At 50.1% G+C, this 26,667-nt stretch overlaps 1 protein-coding gene across 2 annotated transcripts in view; it reads left to right on the top strand.

Annotated features, from left to right (window-relative positions):
- The first annotated feature begins 6,265 nt into the window (after positions 1 to 6,265).
- Positions 6,266 to 26,667, top strand: part of CHRDL2 (chordin like 2) — a 32,809-nt gene continuing 12,407 nt past the window's right edge. Inside the window, exons 1-4 of one of the 2 annotated variants that reach the window (XM_049652349.1) lie at positions 6,266 to 6,752; positions 18,294 to 18,406; positions 22,235 to 22,328; positions 24,349 to 24,491. In XM_049652349.1, coding sequence (XP_049508306.1) covers positions 6,671 to 6,752; positions 18,294 to 18,406; positions 22,235 to 22,328; positions 24,349 to 24,491 — 432 coding nt within the window. In that variant the 5' untranslated portion in view covers positions 6,266 to 6,670. Of the gene's footprint in view, positions 6,753 to 16,250; positions 16,459 to 18,293; positions 18,407 to 22,234; positions 22,329 to 24,348; positions 24,492 to 26,667 lie in introns of those variants that run through there. The other variant, XM_049652343.1, reaches the window with a different exon arrangement.

Genomic DNA, 26,667 nt, shown 5'->3' with positions numbered 1-26,667 from the left:
GTTGTTGATAATGATGATGGGGGGATGATAATAATATATGAGGTAATAATAACAGTGATGAAAATACTAATGTGGTTAAATTCCAAGGATTGGAGTCTTAAGTCTAGGGTTCACTTCTCACATGAATCAGATCATCCAGGTAAGTATTCTATCTTCCATTTATTTTCATTTATTTAAAAAAACAGTCGGGGTTGGCTCCATCGGTGGAACATGCCACGGGGTCGTGAGTTAAATCCCCCCGTTGGGTATAGAGCTTACTTAAAATTAATTAATTAATTAATTAAATTTAAAAATTCATTAAGACTCTACTATGGGCAGGCACTGTCTTAGGAGCCAGGAGTATAGCAGTGATCAAGAATTAAGGGGCACCTGGGTGGCTCAGTTGGTCAAGCGTCTGACTCTCAGGTTTCAGCTCAGGTCATGATCTCGCAGTGGTGAGATTGTTCCCGGTGTAGGGCTCCATACTCAGTGTGGACCCTGCTTGGGATTCTTTCTCCCCCTCTCTCTCTGCACCTCCTCTGCTCCTGCGTGCACTCTCTCTCTCAAAATAAATAAATAAACATTTTTTAAAAAAGTAACCCTGAAAAAAAATTTTAAACTCTGTATATTGCTGGAGAAAACACAGAGATAACTGGTAGTTCTTCGTTCCCATCTTTGGGTGGGTACAGTGCCTGCCACCGTCTGGCTGTGGGACCCAAGTTATATGGCACCGTTTTCTGGCACTCTAGCTACATCTTCACAGACCTATAGACAGAAATCTCTGAGGACAAGCTGCTCTCCAAAGGTCCCCTGAACATGGAGGAGGCAGTAGCATAAGTTCCTTTGGCTTGGCTGGTGATGGCACTTGCAGTAGGGAGGCCTCTGGCCGGTAGCAGAGCTTAGGGTCTGGATGAAGGATGATCCCACTCTATCTTCCGAAGACACTTGTTTCCCTCGTGAGGGCCCTGTGAAATTAAGGGCTATGCCTTCCCTCATCCTGTTTCCTTATACCTCTCTCCATCAGAATTTCTGTTTGCAAGCTGTTCTTGGAAGAGAGGAGGGCCCACTACTGTTAAGCAAACAAACAAACAAAAAAAGACTTAGACATGTTCACGAAGCCACACTAAAAACCCAAACAAATAAATACTGGTGAGCTTCAAGTTCGTCCTACAAACATTTATTTAAGCCAACTATATGCACAATATCTGGAGATTCAAAGGAATATGTCCTGAAGCAATAATAGGTTTTAAGTAAATGTTTGTTACACAGATAAGTAACTCTAACCTGGCTGAAGGGTGGGAGTGGAGTGGGGATTGTTCAATTTACAAATAAATTAACTCTGACCGTTCCTTTAAATAAGACTTTCCTCCCGCTGTACCTAAACTGGACCCAGCTTTAAAGACTCAATTTGTTCGCATCATCAGGACATCATCAAGTAAAGGCAGTGTACTAGAGCTGATTCTAAGGACTCAGGAGAGCTAGCTAAGTGTTAAATTCTCAGGAATTTTGCAAGCTGGTTGTTTAACACTATCATTCTGAACATTAAATCATATAAACTCACAAGTAAGTTATATTCAAAACATTCAAACTCTTCAACCCCTAATTATATTCCTGCACTGCACCATCAATGTTCTTGAAATTATTTACATGTATTGGACCCGCTAATGGAAATACTACATAATGGTGTCCTATCGTCAACTCCACATTCAGTGATGTCACATTGCTAGCCTGAAATTGGCCACAGTGGGAGTATCTACACCATGGAAATTGGCAACTGCTATAAACCAGGGCTTTTTTTACCCCTAGAGAGCTGGTTGTTACACATTTACGAGCACACCGATGTAGAGTCTATTATGTAGTCCTCTTATATTCACTCTTAGGTGAATCTGCTTTTAGAATCTTACTTACAGAATTAAGTGGACTGGGTTAAGAAGTCTTTGCTTTATGCTAATCTCTCTGATCCTTATCACTATGCTAAGTTTTCATAATCAAGGAGCCTGCAGCCCAGGAGGAGGTCTTAGCCACAAATAATGTCACAAGAAGACTATTTGAAGGAACAAGGCTATTCTTCGACAAAACTTTATTTAGCACCTACTGTGTACAAAGCTGTGTGTGAAGGCTAGGGAAGATAGTAGTCTGTGTTCTCCAGGAACTCACTTTAGAGGAGGTGACATGAAACCTTTGATGATACAAGGTGACAAGTGGCATGTGCTACAATGGAGACACAGAAGCATGGAGCAAAGAGAAGCTAACTCAGACACCATGAAACAGACTTCAATGAGAACCTGGCCTACCAGCACCAGTGTCTCTCTTGTTCTCCACTGTGTCCTTAGCACCTAGCACAGTGCCTGGCACGGGGTTGGATGAATGAAGGAGGGAGCAGTTTTAATCCTGGAAAAAGTAAGGCTGCCAGATAAGAATGGGTAGAGGGAGGGCATTAGAAAAACATAGCACATGCAGAGACATGGGAAGCAAAAGCACTCAGTGAGTTTGAAAAGAGAAAATATAATGTGGCATGACGGGTCCAAGAGCCAGAACTAGTAAGGATGCAAGTATGGAAGAGGAGTCCTCTGTCTCAAATCTCTAGAGAGTTCTTAAAAGACAAAAGGAGTTGGCTTACTCTCTGCATCCTTGGGGGCAGAGCTAGGGGCAGTGAGGGGAGTCACGGAGAATCAGATATCAGTTAAAGAACTTTTTTTTTTTTAATGTTTATTTATTTTGAGAAAGAGAGAGAAAAAGAGAGCTTTGCTAGCAGGGGGTGGGAGTGGGGGGTGGCAGACAGCAAGAGGGGGAGAGAGAATCCCAAGTAGGCTCTGTGCTGTTAGCGCAGAGCTGGATGCAGGGCTTGAACTTAAGAACTGTGAGATCATGACCTGAGCCAAAATCTTGAGAGCTGGACACTTAACCGACTGAGCCACCAAGGCACCCCAGTTGAAGAATTGTCCAACAGTGCATTGAATGGTCTGCCTTGGAAGGCAATGAGCAAGTTCCCTAAGAAGGAAGCAAACAGGTACCAAACTTGTAACCAATTGCTATGGGTAGATACTTTTTTTTTTTTTTTTTTCTGAATAGATTTTGGAAGAATTTATCAAGTCTCCTTTCTTTAAGGACAATCATCTTCCTGGAGAACTATCTTCAACAATTCTACAGAAGACTCAGAGATTTTCCTCAAATGCTTGCTTCTTATGTCAATCATTGATTAAAACCGAGGACAATAGGGGTGCTGAAGCCTCCCCCGTGAAAGAATAATATCTTTTCAAATCACTGAGGTCTTCACTCATCCGCGAAGCAATCATTTATTCCATTTCTTTGTGTGTCAGGGGCCTTGCTAAGTGCTGGAAGTACAGATATAAATGAAAAAAGGCCCCTGCTCCCCACAGTACTGAGTGGAAATGCAAATATTTACTCCAAAATGCAAATAAATATTTACACGCCGGTAGCTACAATACAAAGTGCTCTGGGAAACACAAAGACCAAAAATTTGCTTTGCTTGGGGGACTCAGGGAAGGCCTTGGAGAAGAAAGTGACTCAGAGCTGACTTTTGAAAGTGAAAAGGAATTCACTAGATAGAGAAGGAAAAAAATGATGCAGGCGGGAGGAAAGCATATGCAAACATGTGAAGGTGTGGGAAATCACAGCCAATTTGGGGAAGTGAGTAGTGAAGTGTAGGGTCGATGGGAGTGGTAAGTAGGAGCCAAAATGCCCACAGTCCTGAATCCAACGTTACCAGTTTCGGATTTTATTCTGTATATGATAGGAAACCAATAATTTTTTTCTGTTATTTATTTAATAAACTTTTCATTTTGGAAAGACTTTTTTTTTAATTTTGGAAAGATTTTAGATTCACAGAAGAGTTACAAAGATAGTAGAGTTCTTATCTAAGACCCCTATATCCTCTACCCTACTTCCCCCAATGCTAACATCTTACATAGCCAGGGAACCTTTGTCCAAACGAAGAAACCAAGATTGCTACATTACTATCAACTAAAGTATAGACTTTATTCACCAGTTTTTCCACTAATGTCCTTTTACTGTCCCAGAATCCAATCCAGGGTACCACATTGCATTTAATGTTATATATTTATCTATTTCCAATCATGGATTTTAAGGGGAAAGTGATGTGATCAGATTTGTCGGTAGAAATAATCAGAATAACTCTTAGGGTACATGGGAGGAACATAAATTGAAGGGGCCCAGGTTAGGGGTGGCAGCCTTGCTTAGAAGCTGTTGGCAAAATCCAGGTAAGGGATGACAATGGCCCCAACTCTGGGAGCAGTGAGGATGGAGAGAAGGATTGAGACATTTTGGGGTTTCATGGTAGAGACCTTTTCTGAAGTAAAATGGACAGGATATAGGACAGGCCAATCTTAATTCGTCTCTTACAACTAAGACACGGATATATAGGTATAGCAGACTTTAAATAAAGATGGAGAGGGGCACCTGGGTGGCTCAGTCGCTTAAGTGTCTGACTCTTGATTTCAGCTCAGGTTATGATCTCATAGCTTGTGAGATCAAGCCCTGCATCAGGCTCTGGGCTGACAGCACAGAGCCTGCTTGGGATTCTCTCTCCCTCCCTCTCTCTCTCTGCCCCTTCCCCATGCACACTCTCAAAATAAATAAACATCTAAAAATAAATAAATAAAGATGGAGAAAGGAAAAGATCCCTGACTCAGAACCTTGGGATGAGACTGCACTTCCTGAAAGGCAAGGCAAAAAGGGAAGCACGATGACATGCATAGCTCTCATTATCTGTTAAGATAAGGTATACTCAAGGGAGAAAAAGAGACTGGCCGGATTGGAGTGGGAGAAATTAAGCCTGAAGGGCACCTTTGGGGCAGATCATGCTTGTCCCTGATTCGGAGAGCCCCGGGGAAGTTCTGTCTCTGAGATCACCGGTTCCTCCCCCCTGCTCTCTGTTCTGGAGGGGATGGCCTGGCAGCACTTGGGAATGGGGAGCCCAGCCTTATCGCGGGAAGCTATCTTTTCAGAAGTGTGCAGAGCTAGAAATGATTCTCTACCAGAGTGGGATGTGGCTTGGCCTCCCATCTCACCTCTCACTCTTCTGGGTGCTCACTGGGCTTTCCAGAAGCTCTGCAAGAGAAGCTGGGCAGGAAGCTGAGATCCAAAGCAGGATGGATGAACTTCACCAAAATGGCCCAGCAAGCTAGGGAGAGAGCCGGGAGAGACCCAGGCTTTTGATTTCAGAGCCTGGGTGTTTCTTATCTGGAAAGCTCAAGCGTCCTACTAATTCATGCACTCATTCCACACAAGGTATGGAGCATTAATCATGGGTTTCAGGGCGGCACCCACAGGGAGCTCACGTTGGTGGGAAAGGTGACTGACAATCAGCTCTCACTGAAGAGGAATGAACGCGGTCATCACGCTCAGAGAGGTGGGAGCCTTACCTGCAGAGACAAAGGAGAGACCATGTCCTCCTTTGGGAGTGGGAGGGGGAAAAGTAGAGAAAGACTTCCAGAGGAAGGGCCAAGAATCCAGCTGGACTGGATTTCAACCTAGGCACCGAGCGTGTGGGTAGGAAGGGGAACTGGTAAGGGTATTCTAGGTGCATGGGATTACGACCCCTTCTTTTTGAGATGTGAATACTTTGACGTTCATTACCTCATTTCATCTCCGCAAAAAGAAGTGGGGAGATATTAAGATCCGCATTTTAGATCCTGAGATGGCGTGTCCAAGACCACAAACAGAATTAAGAATGGCAAGTGTCCTGCCTGACTCCATCGAGAGTGATGTGCACGCACCGCCCAGAGCCCTACCCTGAGCGCCTCGCGGGTCCCGCAGCTCGCTTCGCCTCTCCCTCCCGGACATCTCATCCTTCCCCGCCCCCAAGTTTCACCTGAAGCCTAACTGGGTTGCGTCCTCCTGCGCTCAGGGCGCCGCGGAGAGTCAGGGGTTAAAGCCCGTGGCCCGGGTGGCCCCTTCCCCCTCCCCAGCCCTCTCGCCTCCTCTCGGCGCCGCGCCTGGAGCGTGCGTCCCAGAGACCCGCACCAGAGAGGAGGGGTAAAGTGGGCCTGTTTCTCGGGTGGCCAATCCACCGAGCCCGCGGTGCCCCAGAGGAGGCGCCAGCGCTAGGCCAGCGCCAGGCCGGGGCTGCCTGCTTCCCGCGGCAAAGTACAAATGCGCCCGAGCGCGGCGCCTGGCGCCCTTGGCGTGCACAGCCGGCCCGCGCTCAGCCAGCCCCCGTGGCCGCCGCGCCGTCGCCGCCGCCGGTACCGCCGGCCCGCCGGGCCCCAGGACCCCGCAGCCCGACCCCGAGCCCACCGAGCAGGGGGCGCCGGCCGATTCTAGCCCGCGCGCCGGGAACCGCCCGCTGCTCCCGCGCGCCTAGCCCAACGCTGCGCGCTCTGCAGACCCCTGTCCTCCCCGTCTTTCTCCTCCTCCCCTCCCTCTCACCTTCTCCTTTGCTTTTATTGCTTTCCCTTCTTGCCGTACCTTCCTCCATCTCTCCATCTGTCTTTCCTTTTCCCTTGTCCTCTTTCCACCTTCCTCTTATTCCCACCTTGGACCTCTCTTTCTGTTCTCACCGCCTACTCGACCCTTCTCTGACTCTCCACTGTAGCAGCAGCCCCCCCTGGTTGCTTTTGTGCCCCTGTGCCTCAGTGTCCTCATCTCAGTTTCTCCCGACGCCCCTCCTGGCTCAGCGCCTGGCGGCCTGGCCCCGGGGGAAGGAAGGATGGTTCCCGAGGTAAGGGTCCTCTCCTCCTTGCTGGGACTCGCGCTGCTCTGGTTCCCCTTGGATTCTCACGCACGAGCCCGTAAGTAGGGGAGGGGAGGGCTGGATAAGCAGAGGAGGGATGCGAGCCCCGGGGATGTGCAGGGAAAGTGCCAGGACTTGGGACCCCACACTGTTCTGGCAGCCTTCCAGGCAGCACCTGTGCGGGGAGAGTGGAGACTCCTCTGCCGACCAGTATGGGCTGATGAGTCTGGGATACTGGGGGGAACTTGGCAAAACTCAGGGCCAGGGGGGCTGCTGCCAGGGAACTGAGGAGAGGGGGACTGAGGGCAGTGGGAGAGAAGGCAGGACACTGTGCGCATGTGTGTAGGCTGGTGGTGGTGCTTTATATTCTCAGCAGAGAGCAGGGTATGTTTGGCTGCAAGGGTGTGAAGAAGGTGATGGAGATGTAAAGACTATTGTATTCAAAGGGAGCCGGTGCAAAGAAAGAAGAGCTCGCTAGGTAACCTCATTCTGTTATCTGTTGTGACCCTCACGTGACTCCCAAGAGGTGGGTACTATCATTTGCATTTTACAGATGAGAAAACTTAGGGTAACAGAAGAAACTTGCTGAAGTTTACAGAGCTAGTAAGCCATCCAACGCCAGAGCTCTCCAATTCCAAGTCCTATGCTGTTCCCCCTGCTGCACAGCAAAGCATCTGGAAGGAACCCTGATTTGGAGCTGTAAGACCCTGGGAGGCAGCAGGGCACAGGGAGATAGACCAGTCTTCACTATCCCAGATCTTCTGAATACCAGCTGATGGAGGGCACCTCTCTAAGCCTCAGTTTCCCAATCTATAAAATGGGAGTCAAAAATCCCAGGACTGTTGTGAGAATTAAATTGGAGAAAATATAATAAAGCAACTAGCTGGTACATGGTAGCGTCTTAAAAAAAAAAAAAATCAGTTCCCAAATTCATGCTTCTCCACTTAGACAGTGTAACCTCAAACAGTTTATATAATCTCTCTGCAGCTCAGTTCCCTCACTGCCTCTGCCAGAGGCTCCTGGACCTCCTCTCCATCCCCAGTCTCTTAGAATACTGTGAGGATGGAAAACAAAACCAAGATTCTCTTGATGAGAAGGAAGGAGTTTAGTTCAAACCCTGAAATACCTGATAAAGAAACTGAGGACAAGGAGGGGCAGTGGTTTGCTTCAGGTTACACAGCGCAGAGCCTGGGATGAAGACCCCAGGTTCCCAACTCCCCGCCTAGCGCTCTGCCCTCCCCACAGCTCCACTCCCCCGTTGCTGCCTTTCTTTGGCACATGACTTTCCTGAGCTGGCAGTGCTGGATTTTGTTTCATTCTTGTCTCTGCTTGTGAGGGCAGGCTGCAAGTCTGGTCGTCTCTGGGCTGCCCTTAGCATGAGACTCATAGAAGTCCTTAGTAACAAGTAATGGAAGGAACTCTGTTGGGTTCAAGTCCTGCCTCTGCCCCTTAGCGGCTGTGTGACTTCTCATAAGTCACAACTTCTCTGAGCCTCGATTTCATCATCTAAGACACATACTTACCTGGAACCCAAAGAGTTCTTGGGAGGATTAAGGGAAGTGACTGTGTTCAGTCAGCCAGCACAATGCCTAGTACTCAGTAAATTCCTCCTCCCCTTCCTTGGGCCCTGGAGGTTTCCTCCTAACACTTACCTGTTGTTTCTTAAAAGGGACTTAGTACTGAATGCCCTCTATGCCTGCCTCCCTTCCTCTTGGCACATCGTTCTTAGCTCCCAAGGTGTTTCTCTGGGTACCGTTGCCCCTGATGCATCTTGGAAAGATGTCCTAGAATCAGATCGTTGTGCAGGATTGCTCTTGTCCTACCCACACCCCTGCTCTTGGCCTCCCATATCTTGTCAGGCCTTCACCACCTTGCCAGGTCAAACTTCTTCCAGCAAACTTTCCCTGGCCACCTGATCCACTCTGCTCTCCTTCTTCTGTGCCTCCACTGGCCTTCAGGCAGTGTCTTAGCGACAGACGCACAAGAAAACAACTCAGAGCAGACTTGAGTTAAAGTGAGGTGGACTGGTATTCAGAGGGGTGTGTTCAGATTCTGGGATGTCAGAGCTGAAAGAGCCTTTGAATATCATCTGCTTCTGGGGCACCTGGGCGGCTCAGTCGGTTGAGCACCCGACTTCAGCTCAGGTCACAGTCTCACATTTTGTGAGTTTGAGCCTCACATTGGACTCTGTGCTGACAGCTCGGAGCCTGGAGCCTGCTCCGGATTCTGTGTCTCCCTCTCTCTCTGCCCCTCTCCTGCTCATGCTCTGTCTCTCTCTCAAAATAAATAAACATTAAAAAAATTTTAGAAAATTGTCTGCTTCTACCCCCCCCCCCCAATTTTCCTATAGTTAAACTGAAGCCCAGAAAGTGGGAGTGACTTGCCCAAGTTCACACAGCAAATTTATTAAAGAATAGATTTGTTGCTTATGAGTTGTGTGAATTTGAACAGATCACTTCCCTGCTCGGAGCCTCACTTTGTCTAGTGCTGACAATCTATGAATCTAGGAACAATCCTATTCTTTTTTTTTTTTTTTAACATTTATTTATTTTTGAGACAGAGAGAGACAGAACATGAACGGGGGAGGGGCAGAGAGAGAAAGGGAGACACAGAATCGGAAGCAGACTCCAGGCTCTGAGCCATCAGCCCAGAACCCGACGCGGCACTCGAACTCACGGACCGTGAGATCGTGACCTGAGCTGAAGTCGGAGGCTCAACCGACTGAGCCACCCAGGCGCCCCGGAACAATCCTATTCTATAGTCATTTGCCAGAGTCCTATTTGGAGGTCTCTTATGATGGTTCTTGTCTTAGTTCAAGTAAGATCTAAGGCCCGTTGTACATAAGAAATCTCCTGGTGACACCTTAGGTGCTTTCAGAAGTGACACCAACGGATGGGAATTCTCAAGTCTGTGTCATGTCAGACTCCTGAGGTGGCTCAGCCCTGCGGAATGCCAAAGGCCTGTGAACACACATGGCAGTTTGCTCCTCAGTTACAGTGCAAAAAGGCTATTCAAACAAAGGTTATTCTGTCCTTGGCTCTGTTTCCAGCCACAGATTGAATTCAACCCGGACTGAGTCTCAGCTCTGGCCACAGGCTGAGCCCTGATCCTCAAAGCCCTGACCACGGACTTAACCCGATTCCAGGTCTGTGACCTGGTCACTGACTGGTACTGACCCCAGCCCCAGGTGAAGACACATACATGTATGATGTTAGTCAGTTTGGGTATCCATTTCTCTGTGGAACGAGAACCGGCCTAGTATCTTGACTCCCTCTCTGGTGCTCTTCCCCCTATGTCAGCGCCTCTTCCTTGTGCTCCTCCCTTACTATTGCCACCCCCTCCCACCCGCAAGGTATCCGGCTCGCTTCTGCTTTCTCTTCCCTCCTGCTGCCCAGTCCTGCTTTCAAGAGACAGTCAGTTATCAGGTAAAACCATCAATTGCTCTAGCCTCTCTCCAAAGGTGATGTGAACTGTGGGAATTGAGGCTTCTGTTCCCAAGTGACAGAATCCCAGACTGCAGAAGCAGAGATAGGGCAGGAAGGGAGCTCCCATCGTATGAAGTAGTACAGAGGACAAACTTGGAATCAGAAGGTCAGGGCCTCAGCCTGGTTCTGCTACTAATTCCAGCCATGCAGACACCAGACAAGTTGCCTTTCTCTCCCCCTCAGTTTTCCCAGCAGTAAAGAGAGATGGTTGACCCCAAGAGACAATCATTGAGGACACTTCTGGCTTTAATATCCCGTGATTCTAAGACTCTAAGATCCAAAGATGCTGTTGCCTTGATTCTGAGCCTGTTCTGAGCTTCGGGAAAGGAAGTCAGGGTGTTTACGTCTGCAGCCTTGTACTCCTGTCCTGCTAGGGAGGAGTCAATAGATCCTCAGACACCAGGAGTGGCCCCTCCAGTACTTAGGAGGCCTAGAACAGTGGGTGTGTAGGGGGGCCCACCGGCAGGGACCCTGCCCTGCTTTTCAGCTTAGTTGCATCCCCATCTACCTGTCCAGATTTACACGGGGGAGGGGGACACCTGAGTGAAGGCTTGACATCTGGCTCCAGGCAGGCCCCTCTCTGGGTCTCTCTAGGTGGTTCTGCACTTCCTCACTCCCACCAGTAGAGGTCTCTGTCTCACTCACTGGCTAGCTGGCTGCTGAGCAGGAGCTGGGTAACAGCTGCGCAGTTGTTCCAGCTGTTGCACCTGTTCCAGGACTGGCCTCTCAAGTTCCCCCAGCCACCAGCCATGGCGCCGGTCTCTGGGAGAGGGATCCTGAATCCCTTGGACTCCCAAAGAAAAGGACTGGTGTGAGAGCGGTGCCCCTGGGAGATGCAGTGCTGAGATCATTTCAGGCAACCCCCTGGAGGGGATCTCATCCCATCCCAGAGAAGGCGGTTCCAGTCTTCTTATGTTACCCATTCTTACAGCTGGGATTCTTCCTTATATCTCACCTGGATCCTTTTGTTCGCAATTCAAAGCCATTTCTTCTGGTCCTGCCCCCTTAGGGAAGGGGTGTTCCTATAAGCACCCCCCCTCAGATCTGAAGACTGCCACTGGAGTTTGTGCTAGCATAAATCAATGATCTTAGGCAAGTCCCGACCTCTCTTCTCGGACTCAGTTTCCACATCTGTAAAATAAAGGATTGGATGTCATCTCTCAGTCCCTAACTTTCTAAGATTCTGTGAATTTAAGTATCTATGTCCAAGGCAGAACAGCATGTAAACGGTCTCATCTCTGCCCCCCCCCCCCGCCCCCGACACTTGCTGGTAACAGAGCTGCCTTTCCTGGTTTGACAGGTCTCTCATTTCAGGTCCTTCTGTACTCCTGAACATCCATCATGTGCCAGAGAAGAGGAGTCAGGTTCAGAGTGAGGGCCCTTTCCCTAGGTCATACAGCTTAGTTACTGAGGACCTAAGGTTTTCACTTCTGATTCCCTTAGGAGGCATCCCCCATTGGGTGCCAGTGCCCAGAGCAGAGCTTATGTCTTAGAGGGAAGCAAGTTTGTTTGCATGAAAGGGAACTATAAATAAATAATGGCTGTGTGGGCGCAAGGGAAAAGATGTAAACTTTCTCACATTCCTGCGCAGCTGGCTCGCTCAGGTTTCTTGAGTTCCTGCAGGCTGGGGACAGGCCAGCCACAGTCCCAGGCCTCTCTCCTCACACCCCAGATCCCCTGGTCCCTTCCAGCCTCCCCTGCATCCAAGAAGCTTCTTTTTGGTTGTCTTTTCTGTTTCTTCTTGGAAGAATTCCCAATCACACTACCCACTCCTAACTATCCCCTATGAGGCCTTTATAGCATGAGAGTTTCAAAGCAGACTGTGGGATGACCTCAGATGGAACAGATTGGAAACTTTGACTTACATGTGAAGATCGTGGAATTGCTCATCCCCTTACCTACTCGGGCTTCTGCCCTTTTTTACATGGTATTTGGCTTGGGAGTTTAGATGGCGAGGGCTGGAAAGGGGAGGTCAAAGGCTAGTTCCGGTTAGGTGGCAAGGTCAAAGTGCTAAGGGTCAAAGTGCTAAAAGTGCCATCTTACCACATGATGAAGTATTTTCTTTGTTAAAGAGGTTTCCAGGATTAAGGACCATCAATCACCTCCTCTTCCAGAACTTCCCCTCTCCGCTGACTCAATTCTTTCATGGCACGTTTATTTATCAAGCACCAACTCTGTGTAGGACCTGTGCAGAGCACTGGAGACCCAAAAAGTAATGAGATGTGGTCCCTGCTCTCAAGAAGCTCACAGTTTAGTAAGGAAGAAGAATGCACTTAATAAGTACTTCAAACCCAGTGACAGGAGTTGTCACAGAGGGCTGAACTCAGTTCTGTGGGAGCCCTGAGGAAGGACTGGCAGCTGGCCTGGAAGGGTGGGGCGGCTTCACCGAAAGGGCAGCATCTAGACAGGCTTTTGAAGAATGAGAATGAGTTGGCCAAACATGGAGTTGGAGAATCACATTCCAAGTGAAGGAAACCGCATGGGAAGGCTCAGAAGTGCGAAAGAGCCTGGTGGGGTGGTGAAAGAGTGAGAGATTCAACAAGAGGAGGGGAGGCTGAAAACGAGGCCACCACTGACAGTGTTGCTGGAAAAGCAGGCAAGAGCCAGCTCATGGCAGTCTGAGGTGACATGATAAGATTTAGAGTCTATATGGTAAACGCTGTTGCCCTGAAATCAGATGGGACCAACTAAGTCCAGCGACTTTAAGTCAGTGTCAAGCTAGGGAAGAGCTTTGGCTATGCCCTATTCAAGCGGATGCTTCAGGCAGGAAGGGGAGCTAGCACCCGGCACGTCCCAGCCACCTGCAGTGGCCTTGCGTGAACCACAGTCACCCCCACCTCTGTGCCTTTGCACGTAGCTCCTGACCTGCCTGACAGGTCCTTCCCCTCCGTCTGCATCTTGTTAACCCCTCCAACATCCAGGCCAGGCATCTTTTCTGGGGGGAAGCCTTCCCCAAAGACTCTGTGCTTTCACTGTCATAGAACTTGTCACACTGTATGTACAGTTGATGCTTGAACAATGTGGGGGTTAAGGGAACCAAGCCCCTCAGAGTCAAAAACCTGCCTTTAGCTTTTGACTCACCCCAAAACTTAATAACTGGTAGCCTACTATTGACTTGAAGCCTTACCGATAACATAAGCAGTCAATCAATACATATTTTGTGTGTTATATGTATTACATATGGTAATCTTACAATAATGTCAGCTAGGGAAAAGAAAATGTTATTAAGAAAATCATAAGAGAAAATACATTTACAGTACCGTGGTGTAAAAAATCCACATATAAGTGGACCTGTGCAGGTCAAACCTGTGTTGTTCAGGGTCAGCTGTATTATATCTATCCATCTTCTTCATTAGGCTGTGAGCTTCTTGAGAATGGGGACTGTGTCTTACTTAGTCATGGCCCAGGCCCACAGACTTGTAGAAGACTTGATACACAAAAGCTCAATAAATGAATGAATAGCAGGAAGTAACATTACTACACCTAATGATAATAACACTTTCTGTTTTTGTATCAAGTGCTCCCCATTCACCTGGTTGTTCAGGCCTGAAACCTCAGTCCTCCTACTGTAGACTGTTCCTTTATCCTCCCCGCCCACATCCAGCCTGCCCCAAAGCCCGCCCACCATACCTCCTAAGTGTTCCTCAAATCTGCACTTTTGCCCATGGGCGCGGCTTCCGTCTTGGCCCAGGCCAGCATTCTCTCACAACCAGTGACTGCAACAGCCTCCCTGGTCTCTCTGCCTCCAGTTTTGCCCTCCATCTCCTCCAACCCATTCTCCACTCCTGTGGCCACACTGATAATGCTAAAATGCAAACCTGACCATGGGCATGCCCCAGTTTAAAACTTTTCCGTGCCTTTCTTTTGCCCTCTGGATTCTCAAGGCCCCTTGTGAGCCTCTCCCTCCCTCTCCAGCCTCCTGACCCCTTTCATCTCTGTATCCCATCCCTGAGGTCTGTGTAGGCAGAGGGGGTGTTGAGGGAATCTGGCTTGTGAGTGCGGCTAGGAGAGTGTGGGGAGCCACAGGAAACAGGGTTGGTGAGGTTGTAAATGACACCTGGGAGATGTGACCTCAGTGGCAGTTACCCTGATATTCATGCCCTAATGGGTGTCTGGGGGCTGCCCATAAAATTGTGGGAACAAATGGAATACCATGACAAACAGACTGGTAGGGAAGTTTGGAGTCAGCACCCGGATCTGCTTTTTGTTTTTAACCTACCATTTACATTTATTTATTTTTGATAGACAGAGAGAGACAGAGCACAAGTGGGGGAGGGGCAGAGAGAGAGGGAGACACAGAATGCGAGGCAGGCTCCAGGCTCTGAGCTGTCAGCACGGAGCCCGACACGGGGCTCAAACTCACAAACTGTGAGATCATGACCTGAGCCTAAGTCAGACGCTTAACTGACTGAGCCACCCAGGTGCCCCTAATCTACCATTTAACAGAGCATCTAATACATGTCAGGCACTAGGCACGTTGCATATATTATCTGATTTAATTCTACAATAACCCTGAGAGGTAGCCAAAACTAATCCCGTTTAACAGATATGGAAACTGAGACCTGGAGCGATTAAGTAATTTGTCTAAACTCAGGCTACAGATAAAAGCCAAATCCAGTTTGAATCCTGACCTATCTGACTCCAAAGCCAGGGTCTTTGGACTATATACACACACCTACATGCATTTTGAGGGGTAGGAAGCCTGTCCAACTTTAATTCTTCTCTGTCTAAAGCCTGGAACAGGGCCAACTGTCCTTTTCCTCCACTGCTGTCTTTTCCCTGAGTTAGACATCACTGCTAGGGGCCATTAACTCCAAAAGATCCTCAAGAGCAGGCCCAGTTGCCCCCTGAGTTGGGGAGAGGAATGTGGGTACAGGTAGATGGGATGAGGTACGGTGGTGGGTGGAGAGGGGCAGCAGGGCAGGCCCAAGGGCAGGGCAGGTGGGAGAAGGCCACAGAAGATCAAGGGAGCAGATGGGAAAGGAGGGGATGTGAGAGACAAACTTGGCCTCCTTCTTCATGTTACTCACTGGCTCCCTGAACCTTATCCTAGCCCACCTTGGAAGCCCCAAGAGCTTGGGTGTGTGGCACCACCAATATATCCTAAATCGTGGAAGCTTGAAATGATCAAATCTTAGAACCACAAAATCACAGAAGCTTCATGTTCTCATGAAATGTAGGCTCTTAGAAATACAGAATTCTCAAATCTTCAATCTTAGAAACTTGCAGTCTTAGAATTGAGAAATCACAGACTCATAAGCAGTATCTGTGCAGAAACCTTTGGAGATCAAAGTTCACCACCCCCCTTATTTTGCAGAAGAGAAACTGAGGCTGAGAGAAGGAAGAGCAAGGCTTCCTCATTGTCACAAGGTGATTTGGTGGCAAAAGGAGTTAGAGCTCCTCCCAGCCATAAGCAAGGATGGGGGCTAAAGCCAGGACTGCAGGGATGGAAGAGGCTGCGGCCTGGCTGGTCCTCTTTCTGCTTGGCTTTGGCATGGCCTTGGGGCACTCACCTCCCTGGTATAAAAGGGAGCCCCAGGCAATGCCACCCTTCCTTGTGCCTCTCACCTTGGAAGGTGGGGTTGGGTGGGGTTGTGGCCGCAGGGCCTCCTGTGGTTGAGGGACCGGCCTGCCAGGCCCCACACGTTCTCAGCCACTGCCAGGTCTGTTGGTGGGGCAACCGGCTTCCTGGCCTGGGCATGGGCTGAGCCGTTCCCTCTGTCTCCGTGCTCTGAGCAGGCGGCAAGGGGGAGGGGTGCCAACTGGCACAGGGGCCAGGCTACAGGGCCGCCCCAAGGAAGGCGGGAGTGGAGGGTTTCTTCAGCAACGAGGCTCAGACCGAAGGCTTCTTCGAGGTTGTGTTGCAATCGGCCCCCTCCTGGGTGGGGGGAGGGGACTGAGGAAGAAAGACATTATTCAATCCTTGGAGAGTTGGGCTGGCTCTGACAAGCACCCCAGCTGGGGCTGGGTCCCGCCTTCTCCGCCAGCGGGGGCTGAGAGATAAACACAGCTCATTTGATACGGGCCAGCCTGGGCCTTGCTGGGAACGGGATCTGCTGTCTGATCCCCCCTCTACTTTAGGGAGCTGGGGAGGGGGTGGGGAGAGAACCAAGCCTTGTGCTGCTACAGTCCCCAGCGGCCACTGAAGCACAGACTCTGAGGGCATCATGACCGGGACTTCAAATCTTTGTTCCTGGAGGCCTGAGAGGCAGAGCAGGAGTCATGCAAGGAACCAGAGGGAGGCCGGTTCCAGCTTCTTACAGGGGAAACTTTCTGCAGGTTAGGAATGGCCCCTGAGCCTCTCTCCTCTGGAGGTGTGTGCCAGGGACCCGCCCCAGCACCCCCGACTTGGAGAGGCGATTTCTGCATTGCATGAGCTGCCCCTGCTGGTGTGCTGCTTTCAGCTCTCTGTGATTCTGTGTGGTCCAATATCTAACAGGAAGACTCTAGAAAGTGGGCAGGAGGAGGTATGAAAGGCACCTTCTAGATTCTAGACCAGTAGGGAACAGGGAAAGAAAATAGAGAACAGGGTAAGGTGTCGGCTGAGACAGAGAGAGGAGCCCCTAGGCCCTGGGATTGGGCAAAAAGCCATGGAGTGGGGAGGTGAACTGCGGAGGGCTCTGCCTGGGAGTAGAGTCCTGGATTTAAAACACTAGCTGGATGGCCTAGACAAGTGCATCCTCAGTTTTTCCATCTAGTTTTCTCATCATTACGGTAACAACCCCACGACCCTGTTAGAGGGACACTATCATCAAGATGACCCATCTTGCAGGGTCATTGTTACCACAATTATCATAATCCTAGCGCTCGACTAAGTGTTAGGAACTGGGCTAAGTAAGCCCTTGACAAGCATCATCCAATTTAACGTTCAAAACAATAATGCCAATGAGAGAATTAAGTAATTTATGTAAAGAGAAGATAGTCAATAAATGTTGGCTCCTTTTTCCATAGCTCAATCTCATCTAATTCCACCAACCTTGGGGACAGCTTAGCTTGTGCTAGGCATCCCAGTTCCTAAAAGAGTTTTCCTGTAGGACTGACAGCATCCCTTCTGGGTTGTAAAAATCACCAGGTACCTGTGAGGAGGAGATCTGGCGGGGATAGGGCAAAAGGCAGCAGGGTGAGGCACAGGGCTGTGAGCCAGACCTGGAGCCCCGACCCAAGCCTAGGTGGTGATCTGGTAAGAGGTGGGGGCAGGCGGGGAGACTGATTGGCTGTGTGAAGTGAGTGAGGAAAGCAGGATTGCAGGAGATGTATCTAACCCACCTGGTGAAACAACCATTTCTCAGTCATTCCTAGAAGCATTCATCTGCATATAGACAACTGACATGCAGATCACAAAAGTAATCAACCATAGTGCAACCATAGTAGTCGCAATGACCATTGTTAAGGAAATTTAGGGGTCAGCTTTCTAAGAACTTTTCGCTACGTAGCCCTTGTTTTCCCAGTTCAAACACTTGCCATCACAGCTTGCTGAGCTGTAAGGACACAGTACAGTATGAACACAGAAAAATTGCTCTGAGTGGCTTTATTGAAAAGGTGGGTCATAGGACCCAGAGATGGTGTGTGTGTGTGTGTGTGTGTGTGTGTGTAGGGAGAGGCTCAGCAGTGGGAAGGGGTGGGGTGCAGAGATGTAGTAAATAAATAAGCAAAATGGGACCAAGGGAAAGGAAGCCAGTGTTATTATGAGGACAGAAGGAGCTCTGGACTGAGAGTCAGGAAGCTTGGGCTAGCATCCCTCCTTGGTGACTGACCCTAAAGGTGACTGACCTCCTTGGTGACTGACCTTAATTTATCCTCTCAGGGCCTCAGAGTGTTCATCTAATAACATTTATACCACAATTTAAATCTGTAAACACTTTCACTGTCTGATCCCCCTAACTGCCCTGTGAGAGAAGGGGGAAGTGACACATCCAAAGTCACACGGCAAGTGTGTGGACAAGCTAACAAACTCGGATATTCTGGGCCCCTGACTGGAGAGCACTTCTGGTGGATTCCCTTTCACCTAAGTGGTCCAGATGACGTCCTTCCTAGAGCCAGAAAGAAGAAGAGATGAAGCAGGGTCTTTGGGCTGGAGCCTCCTAGGACTGACAAAGTACCGGTTGGCTTGCCAGGCCCAGACATGTTCTGCCTTTTCCATGGGAAGAGATATTCCCCCGGTGAGAGCTGGCACCCCTACTTGGAGCCACAGGGCCTGATGTACTGCCTGCGCTGTACTTGCTCTGAGGTACGTTCCTTTGGCCGCATGACCACCTGTGACAGGTATGTCCGGGAGACCCTAGAGAAGTCATCCCAGAGAGAGGGTGGGGCCATGCTACTTCCCTAGCGAGTACGCAATACGTGGGAACAGACAGCTGTGTGCGCCTCCCAGAGATCAGTCACACCACGGGTCAGTGGCTGGGCTGCGCTGGGGACCCGGCCCTTCCATCTTTCAGCCCAGCCTTCCTTCCATGTTGGCTGCTGCCAGCCTCCTTGTGTCCCATGCAGCAGAGGACAAGAGCCTCCCTGTTCTGACCTCCCATTCCTTCCTTTCCTTGTGCTATTTCCTTCCGGCCACCTCTCTTGCTGCCCTGCCTTAGGATGTGCTCTCCCAACTCCATTGGCTCAAATGCTGACTCTTTAAGGCTTCACCCAAATGCCCCCCTCACCATTAGCCTTATTATTGGATGCCTCGCCTGCAAGTGTGTCTCCTTCTTGGATGCCACATAAGATTCTCTGTCCCTTTCTCCTGATCACTGTTGGCCAAGTATAATAATTATCTGTGTCTGTCAGTTACTTCCCCTTCTACATGGGGCCCCTGAGAGCAGGTCTTCCTGGCCGCTACTCATGCCCAATTTGGTGTCCTGCCAGAGGCTGAACAAACTGGGGCAGAGACCAGATCTTTTTGTTCACTTCTGTGTCCTTTCCCCCACCCCACCCCAGCACCCTCCACAGAGCCTTGCACTATCAACTGGGTGGAATAAATAAGATCCCCAGGTGGCCCAGAATTCTCAGGCCAGGTATGAGGGTGGAGGGGTGAGGATGGAGGGGGAGTGATTTGGGAGGCTTGAAACACCCCTTCAGCTGCCTGGGCCCAGCCTGGTTGGTGCGATATCCTCAACAGTCTTTGTCTGGGTGCTGGTGCTTGAGGTGGACAGCGTACCTAGCTCCTACCTGGAGCCAGCCCCTTGGCATCTTTCCCTGAACAAAAGCCAAGAGAGGAATGCAGAAAGCCTATAAGGGCCTCCCTTGTTAAGACAATCCTCAAAGTGGGAGCACAGAAGAGCTTCTGGGAAGACATTGGGAGGTGGAGGGGGGTGGACTAGCCCCTCTCCTGACTCTGATCACTGGGGTCTCACTCCTCCTGGGATCTTTCCCTCTGATTCCCCACTGCTTCTACCATGTTGGTCTGAGGCAGAACACTGCTGCCAACGGAGACACAACCCCCCACAACCGCCCCCCCCCCCCCGCCCGGTTCTCCTTAGCACATCTGAGGCCAATCAGGCTTTACAAAAAGAACTTTATGAAATATAGCCAGAGAACAGAAAGAAAACCATAACAGAAAATTCCAGACATATCATGCGGTCCAGTTGACAAAGTCCAAGTTTTGTGATCCACTGGAGCTAATTTGTTTCTCCCTCCTCCGAGTTTCCCCAACCCAAGTGATCGTGCCGGTATCTCCAGAAAATATCCTGAATTCCTCTACTTCTCTCCACTGCTCCCCTTAATGAAAGCCACCTTCATCTCTCCCTGGGCTGTTACACCAGCCTCCCAACTGGTCTCCCTGTTCCCCCTCTAAATCTGTCCTCCACACACCAGCTAGAATGATCTTTTCTGAACCTAAAACTGATCACGTTATTCCACTCTTTAAACCTTCTCATTGCACCTAAAGTAAAATTCAAATTTCCTGCTTTGGGTTCTACATGAGCTGCCTTCTGCCTCTTTCTCAGACCTCATCTCCTACCTGTGCCAATGCTTCAACCTCATTCCTACCTGGTGGTTCCTCCGCCTGAAATATGTCCCGCCAGTTGAATCTTCTCACAAATGGTCCCTTTCATCTCACAATTTGTCACATAAAAGTGACCTCCTTATGAGGCTTTCTTTGGTAGCTGTTTCTAAAACACTCTAACTTGGTTAGCCCAAGCACATCACCCTATTTTATTATCATTATAAGTTTAACATCTGAAATGACCTTGTTCCTACTTGTTTATTTTTTATAGTCTCTCTCCTACTCATAGGATGCAAATTCTGCGAGAGCAAAAACCATGTCGGGCTCACCGCTATGTCCCTAGAGCCTAAAAGAGGCTCTAGGGCCTGGCACCCCCGTAGTCTAGTCATGTAGTAAATCCTGAGAGAATGAATGAGTCCCCATCCCGTCCACCAGGGGCTGCTCAGCATCACGGAAGTGCAGGGACCCTGGAGATAGTGCTCACCTATTGTGTGGTCTTAGGCACTTTAACCTCTCAGACAGAGGCTCTTTTCTCATTGTGAAAGTGTGGATAGCAGTACCTACCCCTAGGATTGCTGAGCAAATACAGTGAGATCATATATTTATATATACAAGATAAAGTCCCTACCTAGTAGCCCCTCAGTAAATGGCAGTGATGACTTTCCTGAGAGGCAGTCTGGCTGCATGGCCTTCCACCTGGTCACCTGCCGTTCAACCCCTTGCCTGTCTCTACTTTATTCCTGGCTGCATGTGGCTGATCATCTCCATCCCTTGGCTCCTCCAAGGCTGGAATCAAGAAATAGATCCTAACTCTTCAGGTCACACAGTTCCTTGCACTCTGCCCTAGTTTCTCATCTGAGGGACTTAGTTCGCCCCTTAGCTCACCTTATTAAGCACCCATGTGTGCCAGGCCTCTAGAAGGCCCCTTTTGGAGCTCAGACCAATTCTGCGGACTCTGGGATGCCCCTTAGCACACTGATTAGTCCTTGCAATCTGGCCGTCTTGAGAAGCAGTGGCCCCAGAGGGACTGGGGTCTGGTCCAGAGTTTTCCATGGGGCAAGAGGTGCTGTCCGGGAACTCGGTGGGCAAGGGGGCTAGAAGCAAACCCGCTGACTTCACAGTGGAACAAAACTGGCTCCCTCCCTTCATCTAAGAAAGAGGCCCTCTATCCCTTCTTTTCTGGCTCTTATTTATTCACTCACTCCTTTGTTCAGACTGTAACAGGCAGTAGCCTGGAGCAAGGCCCTGAGCTGACAATTCAGAGATGAACAGACGAGGCATGACCCTTGTTTTTGGAAAAGAATTCGTGGATGAATGGACTAGACAGATGTAAATGGTCTGTGACAACATGTGGTCCAGTTGACAAAGTCCAAGATTCGTGATCCACTGGAGCTAATTCGTTTCTCCCGCCCCCGAATGCCATGACCCTTATAACAGAGGGGAGAGTAAGGTATGGGCCACCTAGGTCGGGCTGACAGACTCTGTCTGGTGAGCTGGGAAACCTCCAGAAGGGGCGGTGGCCTCCCTCTCTTTAGCTCCTCTGTTTCTGCTCATCACTCCCCCTCCCCCATTTCTCTGCCCCATCCCTTCTCTTCCATTTGCTGCCCTTGAAAAAGCGTAAAGAACTTTGGGCCCCTCCTTCTCTGGTGCCAGCTCCAAGGCTTTGTGCAAGGTTACCCAAACCTCCTAGAGATTCAGGGAGTGGATCGCAAAGCCCCGAGTCTTCTCCACATCAGGTTTCTAATCTTGTCCTCATCCCTGTCACCTGCCCTCCTGTGTCACATTTCTCTTGTAACCCCAAAGCTCAGGCTCAGAGGTAAAAGAATGAAGCCCCAGATGTAAAACAACAACAGTCAAGATCAATATCAGAATAAGTCCAGCCTTTTACCTGTATTTCTCAAACACCGGGAAGGGGACACAAGGTCTGTGCAGGTCCGTGCACACTGTGGGGCACATGAGCAGGGGAAGGGGAGAGACTGGACAAATTGAGTTGATTGTTTTTGTTCCGTCACAGGCTGAAAACAAGTGTAGTGTCCCACAGCTGGGATGGGGTTTTGGGAAAGGTCAGGTTCAGGTGGGAGGCAGTGGTTCTTTGGAATCAGGACCTCCCTTCCATGTCCCCTTCAGAGTGCCCATGTGAGTTGTTACCGCCTCCACTGCCCGCCTGTCCACTGCCCCCAGCCTGTGACCGAGCCGCAGCAGTGCTGTCCCCGCTGTGTGGGTAAGTGGCCTCTCTCTCTTCGGCTCCTCTGTGTTTGCTCATCACCCTCTCTCTCTGCTTCTCTGCCCCATCCATTCTCCCCCTTGCCTGCTGACCCCATCCCAATGCAGGCTTCTGGCTAAGAGGCGCCTCTGGCATGAGAGGGGGCAGTCTCTACTATCAGAGGTGTGGAGATGACAAAGGTATTCGGGGGAAGAAACATCCCAATCCCCACGGAGGGCTGGGGTAGCAGCAAATTTCTCATTCTTAAGTAGCTGGGCTTGGCAGAAGGAGGGAGAAAATGTGGAAAGTGGCTGAAGGTAACAGGGGCGTGCTTGGCCTGTGGATGGCACACTTGGGCTCCAATCTCTCTCTGGCTGGCCGGAGCTGGAGGGGGTGGACATGCCCTGTGTAAGTGGGGGTGAGTAAGCAGGGGCCCAGAAGCCCTGGAGGGAGATACCAGGAGTCCCACCCTGGGGCTGGGAATGACTACAGGAGTTGGAGTACATGTATTTGGAGATTTCTCCCAGTGCCGAGGTTCAGGGACCCTATGTGTCTTGATGCTAAATGCTTATGATTCTATGATTTTAAGATTCTAAGAGCCTCTGAGACTGGGATTCTAGGAAGTGAAGGTAAAAGAGAGAAGAGGAGAGGTGGTCTGAGAAGGAACTGGCATTACCAAGTGTATATGTAACCACGTGGCCAATGAGGGGCAGCCAGTGGGGAGACCAACATAATGGTAGGGAGATATTGAGCGGAGAATTAATGCTTAGAAGCAACAGGAAGGTGATAAAAGAGGGCTCCAGACTATGGTCTCTAGGCTCTGGAACCAGGGCTCTCCTGGTGAGATGGGGACCTGTGTGGAGTATGTGTGCAAAGGGGCTCATTTTCCATGCAGAACCCCAGTAGAGATCTGACCGAGGCCCTGGCTCGGGTCACAGATGTTCCTGGCTCTCAGTCCCCTTGGGGAGTAGGGGCTCTGAGCTTCATCCTGCCCCATGAGGGGGGTCATCGTGCCTCCTCCATGGCAGAGGCTCACTCCAGGAGTCCTTACCTCTCCTTGCTGATTTTGTGCATTGGCTCCTTCCTTGTTACATGCTCCTCTCTCCCTCTCCGTGCCCTGCCCCTTTGCCCGCCTGGCTGTACATGTTCCTCATAACTCAGCTCAGCCATCAGCTCCTTTGGAAAACTCTCCCTGCCCAACCCCCCACCCACCCCACCCCTGGCTGAGTTAGGGGCTCCTTCTCTGTGCTGCCATGACTTCTGTGCTTCCATCTGCCCTAGCCCTTACTTCTACAGCAGCACTGCTCGTAGGGTATTTCTCTAACCCCTCAGAATGTGAGAGTCCTGCTGGGAGGGGCTGGGTCTTACCCAGCACTCCATTCCTAATGCCTAGCCTGGTGCCTGCTACAGAGAAGGTGCTTGGTAAAGGTGTCTTGAGGGAATGAGTGGGTACTCTCAGGAATGGAGACTTATCCTGCTACCTGGCAGGATGAGGACTGGCTAGTTGGCAGGTGCTGACAAGTGGGGCTATGGTGGCCAGTGAATGACAGGAGCTTACACCAAGCACAGGGATAGTCTAGATCATTCCAGCTGACTCTACTAGGATATAACTCTGTGTGGGGCCTCATTTTGTTCACTGCTGTATCCCCACCACCTAGGACAGTGCCTGGCACTAGAGGGGATTCATGGATATGCTCATTGAATGTTAAGTGAACTAATACAGGTCCCCACTGAGTGGGGCTTTGTGGAGCTGAGGCTTCTGGCACTTGTCAGGGCCAGCTCAGATACTGAGGGGCTGAAAGGCCTTGGTGGGGACCCATCAGAGGGAGCAACATGGTCAGATGTAGTTATCAGTGAGACCTCTCAATTAGCTAATATGGGGACTGGCTGGGAGGGCTGAAGCCAGAGCTTGGTTTAAATGCCAAGATAGGATAAGCTGCGAAATCTTCGGAAAAGTGGCCCAGTGAATTTTGACCAAGCTTTTGGAGTAATGTGAAACCTCAACTTTTTCTTCTTCCTGCCCCGCCTCCACTTGAAGAACCTCACACCCCCTCTGGGCTCCGGGCCCCCCCAAAGTACTGTCAGCACAATGGGACCATGTACCAACACGGAGAGATCTTCAGTGCCCACGAGCTGCTCCCTTCCCGCCTGCCCAACCAGTGTGTCCTCTGCAGCTGTACCGTAAGACCTTCCGCCTTCTTGTGAGCACAGGCCGGCACAGATAGGCCGGCAAAGCGTAATGGTGTGGTATGGTGGGGGAGACGGGGAGGCGGGGGGGGGGGGGGGGGAGGATTGTTCCTCTCTGGTCAAAGCAAAGTGAGAGTGAACGGGCTCAGCGGGGAGGGAATCTCTGAGGTTTGGAATGTCCTGCCCTTCTCTGGGCTTCCGCATCCTCCTGAGCTGCCTATTGCAGCAGGGTCACCACAGTTACCTCGTACTGACATTTGCCCATTTCTGTTTCCCCCAGTAACTCTACACTCCTCAAATAGAGGGAGCATACCCAATTCATTGTATCCTCTGCTGCTACCAGCCCAGGGCCTGGTACACAGATGTGTATAATGATTGTTGAATGAATAAGTGAATGAGTGAATGATCAGCCCTGGGGTATGGAGACAGGGTCAGACTGCTTGTTGCAAATGGATTTAATCTGAAGTTGCTTATACTCCACCGGCTTGGGTCAGGGTTGGGCCTGGGGACAGGCAGAACTGACCCTGCAGTGTTATCAGGGGACAGAGACTAAAGCCAAGCGGGGCCGGATCTGGAAAGTCTTCACCCTTCCCCTCAGTGGGCTTAAGTGTGGCCCTGCTATAGGTTTACAGGTGGCTTTCGCCATGGCCTTCTTACCCTGGAGTTTAACTCATCTGTGCATTGGTCAGAGAAACTCCTGCTCTCCTGATTTCCATACTGTCTGCTCATCAAACTTCTCTGGGCCTCACTTCCTCCCAGTGTGGGAGGGAGTCTGACCAGGTGATCACCAACGTCCTGTTTAAAATAATAATCTGAGTTAGCAGTGACACAAGGGTAAGAGGCCTAGATTAGACGTCAGACACCCATGTTTGAGCTCCAGCTCTGCCACGGTTCCCTGTGTGACCTTGATCTAGTCACTTCCCTGGGGCCTGTGTCCTCATACATCTTTTCAGGGACAGGATCCTATCAGTCTGAGATTCAGAATCTTAAAGTATCTGTGCTGCAGAGCAAACAACTTACAAATGACAAAGAGTGACCACTTATAAATCAACCTAGAGAGCAATTATTTTTGTAGGGCTTGAGCCTCTTCCAGAGGTCTGATACATTATACCTGCTGGTTCATGGGAATGCCTTGTGTTTATAAACAGTACCCCAAAGACCCTAGGAAAAGGATATTACTGTACTTATTTTCAGATGAGGAAATTGAGGCTCAGATCAGTTAAGCAACTTGCCTGAAATCACGCAGCTAGTTAAGTGGCAGAGCCAGAATTCAGATGTAGGGCCACATGACTCCAAAATTCATGTTCCTTTCCCCGTGCTGTGCTGCTTCCTGTAAAGGGACAAGGGCCTGGATGAGGAGGAGTCTGTGGAAAGAGACAGAAGTGATGGCATGGCCTTAGGGTGGTGAGAACATTCTTATGATTCCTTGTCCCTTCTCCTTGGATACTTGGATCTCCCCTTCTTTCTTCTCCTCCCTGTTTAAATGGGACTGGCTTGACTCCTGGCCTCCTGAGGCTCACTGGAAAAGGAATAGGGAAAGGACTCAAGGTAATATCACTTCCTCCCAGGTACATCATGCCTTCCAGTTTAAGAAGGGTTTTCACAACCATTCCCTCACTTGATCTTCACAACCCAGATGGGAGTGTCCCCATTTCACAGAGGAGGAAATTGAGGCCCAGAGAAGAAAAGTGACTCACCACAGGTCATCTGGTTTCTGATTCCCAGAAGGCCCTTTCCCCTACAGTGTTGCCTCTCTAGGCTGGGTCCTGAAGCTGGGGACCTAGGGTTTTCAGTCAGAGCAAGATGATCCCAGGATGTATCCCATTGATTCCCCTCCTCTCTGCTGGGCCCCCTGTTCCAGGTCAGGGGGAAGGGTGTTGACTTCAGTAGGAAAAGCCCGCAGGCTGGGCTCTAATCCATTCTGCTGGGTTGCGTCTCTGACTTTAGGCAGTTCAGGCAGCTCTCCAGGCTCTTCACTTCTATAGGATGGAAGAATCCCACCTCCCCAGCTTGCTGTGAGAGCCTAGGCAGAGACAGGGTCTGAAAGCACTTTACAAGCTGAAGGATGAATGCTAACTAATCCGGGGCCAGGGGAGGGGGAGGGATTGGTTGGGTATAGGGGATCCTTCCTCTGAGTTGGCTGGGCCTTGCCCAGGATGCTTGGCTGCTC

This window comes from Panthera uncia, chromosome D1, assembly GCF_023721935.1.
Source record: "Panthera uncia isolate 11264 chromosome D1, Puncia_PCG_1.0, whole genome shotgun sequence".
Lineage (NCBI taxonomy): Eukaryota > Metazoa > Chordata > Mammalia > Carnivora > Felidae > Panthera > Panthera uncia.
The sequence above is the reverse complement of the archived record's forward strand: the minus strand, read 5'-3'. Positions and strand labels throughout refer to the sequence as shown.